This window comes from Neltuma alba, unplaced genomic scaffold, assembly GCF_004799145.2.
Source record: "Neltuma alba isolate B1F8T4 unplaced genomic scaffold, ASM479914v2 tig00011726_pilon, whole genome shotgun sequence".
NCBI classification, from domain to species: domain Eukaryota; kingdom Viridiplantae; phylum Streptophyta; class Magnoliopsida; order Fabales; family Fabaceae; genus Neltuma; species Neltuma alba.
In genome coordinates this window covers 35439-44258 of record NW_021636356.1, presented here as the reverse complement: position 1 = coordinate 44258, position 8820 = coordinate 35439, and the positions used below count along the sequence as shown (strand labels likewise).

The window sequence follows — 8820 nt, the reverse complement described above, 5'->3', positions numbered from 1 at the left end:
AATTCAATACTATCTCCGTTTTTAATTATAAGATCTCATTTGTAGACTATAAATAAGATCTTATAATTAGAACATGAGGTAGTATTAATTAATTCAGCCAACAAACCTCATTTACTATTTCAACCCATCAAAAGGGGATCCAAAATCTAGCAATATTTCATTTGAATAATAATTGAAATTGATCATTTAATTTACAGATTAGCTTAATTTGTAGACCTTTTGTCTCACAGAAAAATCTAAAAGATTTATTAGCATCAAAACACACACACACACACACAGAGCTATTGGCATTCCCCATCTTGTTGATTTGCTTGCTCGTTGCTGGCGAAATACTGCTTTTCGGCTTCTTTGCCTTTACCCCACAGAAGAATATACACGCCAACAATAACCAAGACCGATCCTGCAGCACTGCTTAGTGCACACAAGGGTATAGATATTAGGGAAAATGCAATCCGAAGAGATATAACATTTAGAATAATGTGATTAAAATTTACTTATACTTCACAACTATGGGGATGGACACAAAAATACCCCAAATCTTGAAATGATCTGATCACCATAGAGGAACTAGTTTGTGATTAAATTCTGTAGCTAATGTACCTAAATGTCCTTGATTTGAAATTTGAAAAATCAACAAAGCTAAATGACTGCAATATTTTAATAAGTAATAACCCTAACATATCAAATAATAACAACAACTGTTGGCAAACAAAAACATCAATAACTAAGATAGTGACAACTATTGTCACAAAAATTTCTTTATGAATGTCAGTGACAACAATAATTTAAAAAGTAATAACTTCACCTTATTAAATGGCAACAACAACTAAGAGTGATAATTAATGTTACTAAAGGTAATTATGTCATTTCACAAAAACGTAATTCCATAATAGTCTTTAAGAATTTCATAGGAATTTCGGTGGGCCTTATATGTCTTTCACCCAAAAACTTATATTTCAAAGTTTAAAAATGAAAAAATGAAAAAAAAACATGTTGAATTTTAAAATGACATATAAGTAATTCTAACATGTCAAAACCTTAACAGAAATAATCAATACATTTACCGAAATAATTAGCGTGGTCTATTTGTCATTTTTCGGGAAAAAAAAAAAATAGAGAGAGTGGATTGTGGGGTAAAAGAAATGAACCTTCCAAGGTAAATTTGCTCGTGCAAGATAGAGAGGTCAAGAATGGCCACAAATATCTGTATGAGGGGTGTGAATGCTGCTGTAAAAACTGGGCCTCTTGCTTTCACGCACCATGACATTGCCACGTAGCACAACCCTGACCCCACCAATCCCTGCATCCCAAAGTAAGTAATTAAATGTAAATTTTTACTATATATTTAACTGAATTCTTACTATTTAAAGTTTTCAATTTTTCACAATCATTAAGTTTTCATCAATATCGTATGTAAAATTAAATTTAAGTATATGTCAATTTCTATTAATATAACAAACAATTACTATATCGGTACTCCATGTTTTGACTCAATGTCAAAATTGAGAAAACCACGTATAATCATTATTAAAGTTTACTTGAATTTGATAAATTATTCTAATAAGTAATGTGATTTGAAAATTAATTATCTTTATTTGGAGGAGAAGATCATGTAGGTTTTTAAAATAAAAAAAAATATTTCTTTAATAACATTTTTAATAAAATGTCCATATATTCAATTTGATTTTTATTTTTCTAATGATATCTTAGAGCAAGGAAAAACGAAATGGCCTCATGCTAAGAGCATGGCCCTTCATGAGGCTCATGTCTAAAATACCATTTATGCTGATCAGACCTTGTTGACAAAGGCTAAGCGGTGATCTCACAGGCCTAGTGCCTCTGCTATGGGCCTCAAGCCCTTTAACACAGACACTCTAAATTTTTTTTAAATAATAAAATATTAAAAAAACATAGATTCAAATTCAAATCATAAAAATACAAGTTAATAAAAATATTCTCTTTGACAAATACATACATACAGACAATTTAAAAATATTAACGCATATGATATGAATCAAATCATTATTATTTAAAGTATAAATCAACCAATTTCTTAAAATTTAGATGATCAAATCGTTGTCCAAAATTAAATAAACCAAACCATTTTATAATATTAAATTATAAAAACAAATAAATAATATCAATATTATTTGTACCATCAACAATTTTTAAAGAAATAGATAAATAAAACCGGCTCAAAGAGGTTGACCGTTTGCTAAGTGAATTAAGGTCTAAATCCTACGGGCCCAATCCATTTTTCCAGTTCCATGCATGCATGATCCTTGTCTCATCATATAAATTTAATAAAATTTAAAAGAAATCAATACACACACACACACATATATATATATGTGATATTCATTAATAAAGAATAGATACTAACAGCGTAAACGACCGTCACAATCTGCAACTTCCCATGGAGCAACCAGATGGTGGCATAATTATTCCTGTTGATGATCAAGTTTAAGACAGCTGATTGGATGGCTCCAAACAATGACAAAATGGTTATACTTGAATACTGAAATGGGTATCTTTTGCCAATTCTGGCTTGAATAAGGAACCATGAGGCCCACAAGAGGCAGCCTCCTGTGAGAAGCACCGAACCTAATGCCCATTCCGAAGAAGAAGAAGGTGGTGGCGGCGGAGGTAGAGATAATGAGGCTCGGGGTTTAGTGCGGTTCATTATGGTTAAGGGAAATCCTTTATAAAGGCCAAGTAATAAAGCCCCGCCAATGCATATAAGTGAGCCCAACACTTCGGCTTTTCCACTCATGCTTTTCCAAATCACCTTTTCTATTCTGCGGCAATTTCAACAAAAGTAATGGTCAACGTTTTTGTTAGGTGTTGTTGAAATAATAATGATGATGATATGCATTCTTCATAAATGGTCAAGTTTTTATTTAAAGAAATTTGATTTGTTTAAATAAAATAGCCTCAATTGACCCAAATCTATATTTTGAGAAAACAAACCAAGGTTAAAGTACGTTCAGCACCTTAAAATATTTTGTTAGGGGCATCCAACACTCTAAAATATTTTATAATACGCCTAGCATCTTGAAATATTTTCTCAAGTACATTCAGCACCCTATAATTTTGCTCTTAAAATATTACTTTTTTTCAAGAGCAATTATACTTTTAAAGTATTATTTTATGAGCAGTTTTAATTTCATTATTAAATCTTCAAAAAGTCCATTAAATGAATATATATGAAGCACCATAAAAGTGTTTTTCCAGTATTTTTTTTAATTTCTCTGTTGTAATTATATTTCAACATGACGAACCAATATTCAAATCTCTATTAGGAAAGGTGCCTATGTTTAATATCTTATAGTACTTCGAATAGAATTGCTTCAAATAAAATGATACTTATGTGCCAAAAACAAAAAACAAAAACAAAAAAAACAGTATTTTGCTCCACTTACCCAAAAGGCAGAGCCATGATGAAGGTAAATGCGGGAACCATGTTGAGGAATGCACATGAAAAGGTGGCTGACGTGTACCCAAGTCCAAGAAGAAATAGGTACTGAGTGAAAGTTACTCTGCAAAATAAATAAATCAAAGAAAGAAAATTTACTGATTTCAATAATTAAGCCATGAAATTAAATTAGGAACAAGGTACCAATTAATTAATGTGTGAGACTATGTAGCACTTACCCAACAAGAGCGCTGAGGAAAAGCAGGCATAATATGTGAACATCAAGCTTGCTTTTCCTGCAAAATAACTTCTGTATATGAGCTCTACTAGGCCCACAAAGTTGGATGTCTCTCTAAAGATATTCCATTCAGTCTTAAATATAAAAGCTAATAAGATGGGTAATTTTGATTCTAAATTTAAGCTCACAATATAATTTATTTTTTTTGTCTCTTCAATTTATATATATTTTAAATTATTCTTATTATTGCACATATTTAAGGGAGTTTTTTTTAATCAATAGGGTAGTTTCTAATACAAATAATTAAAAGGATAATTTTAGATAGAGCAATACACATTTATACAGATAACCAAGTCAGCTAATTTCATTGATATATTTAAATTATTCATCTATAGTTCTTATAGTTAAAACCAATAGAAATACTATAAATGTTTTATAATAATTTTTTGAGTTATATATAATTCGAGATGCATAAGTTTAGGACTTCTATCATATTTCCTCTGCTCTTTATTTTAAGACTCCTTTTATATAGAAGAAATTTTTAATCATTTTTGTAAGATCTTATGATAGTTTTAATGAGTATTAAATTTTTTTTCCATATATGCCCATATTTAATAAGAATAGTGAGAGGCTAAAAATTATTGTGACATTGGAATTTAGCATGGTTAGTAAGAATAATATTAAAAATCATTTATATTTTATGATAAATTTATTCTCTTAATTGTTTCGATTAATATGTGTGAATTAGCGAGCAGTCTCTTGTATACTATAACAAGCACCGGAGGAAGTACTATTCAACATTAACTAGCTTCTCTTTCTTTTTGTTTTCTTTTTGGGTGAAATAACTAGCTTCTACAGGAAGTAGAATAAAAGCCGTTTCTTAAAGCTACATAGGCAGTAATAATAGAGTGGTGACAAGAGGCATGTAGAAAATTTTTAATGTTACAAACTTCTCACTCCAACTTGCAAAACTAAAAGCTTCTCTAAGAGTCCATTATTAGTAGCTGAAAACAGATCATGATATGAAAATTAAAGGAAATCCGATGTCCTTGTTAAAGTTCGTTGAATCGTTGGTGAAATTCTTGCGAATTTAATGAAAGCATAGTATAGATTCTTTCAGAAATCAAAAGGTCAGTTTACTAAAAGAAATGAGTGGTGGAAAATGGGGGGAAAAAAAAACCTAGGCCCTTTGCCAAACATATGTAAATTTAATAAAATCTTGTATTCCATTTTTTGGTTATAGTCATTTTCAATTTTTTTCCATCATTTATTTTTATTCTTTTCTTATTTCATCTAGTTACACATGCAAAATAATTTAAATATTTAAATTCCTCTTTGTATAATACCGAAACCCATTTCCAGTAACAAAACCCACATTGACTACGCATCGTCAATCAAGAAAGGAAAAAGTATTCCTTCCTATGGACTTATTAAAAGGACCTGTTAACAATTTCAATTAGATTGAGGAATTCAATTAAAATTAGTGAATACTTTTGAACTTTTTAAATTATACCTTCAATGAAGTTCATAAATGAAAAGATGCTATTTAGTTAGTTCTAGAAGATTATTTAATTATTTATGAAAATTGGGGCATAATGGATTTTTGAATTTTCTATCAATATTTTTGGCAATATATGTACTATGTAATATACCTTTAGATTAAAATATATTATGTATGAAGCATGAATAATGTTATTTCTTTATATGAGCTTCAATATGATAATATATGGAACTCATCATCTAATTTTACAAGTACTGAAAAAAAAGTTATCATATTATCTTTCTACGCAGATTATAAGCAAAACGGCCATAGAAAACACTTTTTATGCTAGTTGGCTGAGCAACTAACCTAGAAAATTATAAATTGAGTTAAGGTAAAGATTCGCTTTAAAAGTTTTTACTTAGAAATATTGCGTATATGAAAATTTATTTGAGTGTAGATTTATCTCGAAAGTTTAAAATTATAACAATATCATCCCTTACCATTAAAAAACTAACGTTAACTATTAAAATAATGATGATAACATTTTTAACAGTTGGAGCAATATTACTGTGATTTAAAACTTTCGATACTAATTTGTACCCAAAAAAGTTTTCAGATGGCCAGCGTTCATGAGCCAAAAACTTCTAAGGCAACTATGCACAATAACCATTATGAGTTTGGAAATGATGCTTTAAAGAACTATCTATCTACATTGGTTGTTTATTTAGTTGGCATATAAAATATATTTTTTACACCGATTCTCAAACAACTGATATAAAGTGTCAAAGGTCCCTGATCTTATTTTCCAAAATTCTACCGATCACGCGCTACATTATCTTTATAACAACAGTATAAAACAAACCCAATATTCTGCACTATTAAATTAATGAAGTAGTACTTACCTCTCATAGAAAAATGCAATAGGTGACAAGAAAAAGGCTGAAATTAACTGTCGATATGTTATGATGGTCAAGAAGCTCAGTCCTTCACTAAGAACTTTCTTCAGAAGCAAATTTACAAGAGCCAGAGCAAAGTTGACAAGAATCATCAAAGCAATAGGCTTCCACTTGCAAGTTATTGACATCTTCAATCAATTCTCTCTTCCTTTGAGTTCTCCAAAGAGTGATTTTTCTATATGATGTTTTTTGTTTCTGCGTTCTTTTCCACACTCGCATGCTCATATTTATATTTGTGTTATAACAATTATAATAATGTAAACAAAATATATTCCTTTTGCGACATGATAATATATTCTCATATCTCTAACTTTCCAGATTTTTCTTTATTTTTTTAGTATTTTAAATTTACGGTGGAAGTTTACGACATATGATTCACGTATGTCACAAGTTGCTAAGCCATGTTGATTCGTTCATGCATCATCAGCAACAGCAATCCAGCCTCACCCTACCAAAAACGGCATATATAGTACTAATTTCTGTTGGTCGAACATTCCAAATTTAACTCAATGTTCATTTTTTGCGCTCTCTCTTTCTTTCAAGAACTTCTTGGCGATAAAATTATACTTTTAGAAACTAATGAAGTGCTTAAATCGTCCTCCCCCTCTCTACCTTCCCCCCAGCCTTTTCTGAAACAGGGATGAGTTGACACTATTGGAATATTAATTTTTGTTGTTTAACATGAAATAGTGATTTTTATTAAGGAAAATTGGTTACAAATCTCTATTTGACAAATTAATTAGGGGAATGAGACTTGGAATAACATAAAGGTGTGAGGTTCTTAAGTGTCACTAAGTTTGATAGGAAAAAGGCTACACTGCCCTGACCACTACTAAGTACTAATGACATGTGATTGATCCTCATGTGCATACAATGGATTATAACTTGTGTATGATGGATGCTAATTCCATACGACTAATTGCATATGTAATTAGCATTCACATTACACAACAATATAAGAACCCTTACACAACAATATAAGAACCCATCTTTCATATGCAAGTGAGCATCAATTAGATGTAACTGAGTATCTGTTATATACAATTAGCATCCATCTTATACATTAACATGTAATAAAAACTTATATATAAGTAGGCATCTGTCATATACAAGTAAGCATTCGTATTATACAATAAATGTATATGCAAGTAGCCATCTGTCACATGCAAGTAGGCATATGTAAAGTGAGGATCCGTTATAAGTAATTAGTATTTATCAAGGCAATGTGATTTTTTTATCACACTTATTGACACTTGAAGACTTCACACCTTTACATTTATTCTAGGTTTCAATCTCTAATTAATTTGTCAAATGGAGATTTTCAACCAATTTTTCTTTTAAATTAATAATCAAACTTTTAATGTCTAATATATATTGTCACTAGAAAAGTCATATCCAAGCTTGATATTTGTTGTTTAAATAAAAAGCGTCAAGTAACTTGAAGCGGAGTTTTCACATAGTGGTAATTTTTTTACATTTATTTAAAAAGAATTTTCACATAGTGGTAATTTTTTTAAATTTTTATAATTATTTGATGGGTTTTTAAAAGAGAGAATCCTACAAAAAAATATTAAAATTACCAAATTCTAAATTAGGTTTGATTCTTGAGCATTAATTAGGTTTTAGGTTTTGAAAACAATTAACTTGCAAATAACAACACATTTTTGCAGAAATTTTTATTTGGTATTCAGTAATTTTAAGCTTATTTTCATGGATTCTCCCTTTTAATTTAAAACAACCATCAAATATTTAAAGTTAGTATTTGAAGGTTTTTATTTACAGAACTGTCAAATAAACATAGATTCGCCACTAAAGAACATTTTTCCTGCTAAACCTGTAATATCTTGGTTTTAAGATAGGTTAAGATGAAAATTTGCTTTGGAAATTTTTACTTACAAGTGCTGGGCACATGAAAGTTTTTTTGGATATAAATTTATCTAAAAGTTTAAAATCATAGCAATTTTGTATAATAAAACTAATAGGGACAATTAAAATAGTGATATTTGTCGTTAAAATTTTTAATGGATGGGGGCAAAATTGCTATGACTTTAAACTTCAGAAACAAATTTGCACCAAAAAAGCTACCTCGTGCCCTGTGGTTCAAAGCAAATTTACACTTTAACTCTTCTAAAAATTAGTGTGATTAAGCCTTGATTTATGTAAAAATAAAGGTTATTGTTGTTGATTGAGGTTAATGGAGGATCAGACTTCATTAAGCATTATTGAAGATCTTGTTCCTCATCATGGGATGGCCCTCTTGAAGTGATCAGCATCGAACAATTTCTAACAGTCCCCCTTTCTTTACGTTTGTATTTTTAATTATTTCGCCCCCAGTTGTTTAACTTTTAACTTGTAAGGATCATTAATTGGTTTTCTTTTTAGGACAAAACTTAGGTTAAATTAATTATTATATTTATTAAGTCAAATTTATAGGTGCATTGACAAATGCACAGATATATTTTAACAACTAACAACATCAAAATAACAGGTGCTTATATTTCATAAATAAATTTATGAGTGCACATATACGAATTTTAACAACTAATAAAAATAAAATAATAAATTTTCATATAAATATTTATGAATCCTAATTAATTTATATTATAAGAGTTAATACAAAATTTCATAATAATAGTTATGAGTGAATTTACAAACCCACACACGTGTATATTTTAACAATTAACAATAACAAAATAAGAGTGATGAGAGAATATAATCAGCATAACCC

General features: G+C 29.4%; 1 protein-coding gene across 1 annotated transcript; it reads right to left on the bottom strand.

The window, feature by feature from the left end:
* Window positions 1–281: 281 nt before the first annotated feature.
* Window positions 282–6220, bottom strand: LOC114717263 (WAT1-related protein At4g01440-like). The gene is made up of 6 exons (XM_028902362.1): window positions 6039–6220; window positions 3655–3711; window positions 3423–3539; window positions 2384–2798; window positions 1149–1300; window positions 282–408 (listed from the first exon to the last, which is right to left on the bottom strand). Exons 1-6 carry the CDS (start codon window positions 6218–6220, stop codon window positions 282–284), a joined length of 1050 nt encoding a protein of 349 aa, XP_028758195.1.
* Window positions 6221–8820: the final 2600 nt, after the last annotated feature.

Bases quoted from the DNA above. Each gene is read 5' to 3' on its own strand.
- LOC114717263 (XM_028902362.1), bottom strand. From the start codon at position 6,220: ATGTCAATAACTTGCAAGTGGAAGCCTATTGCTTTGATGATTCTTGTC. The intron at 1,301-2,383 runs GTTAGTATCTAT...TTTGGGATGCAG, and splicing joins TTGTGACGGTCGTTTACGCT to GGATTGGTGGGGTCAGGGTT. The intron at 409-1,148 runs GTTCATTTCTTT...TGCACTAAGCAG, and splicing joins GAGCAAATTTACCTTGGAAG to TGCTGCAGGATCGGTCTTGG.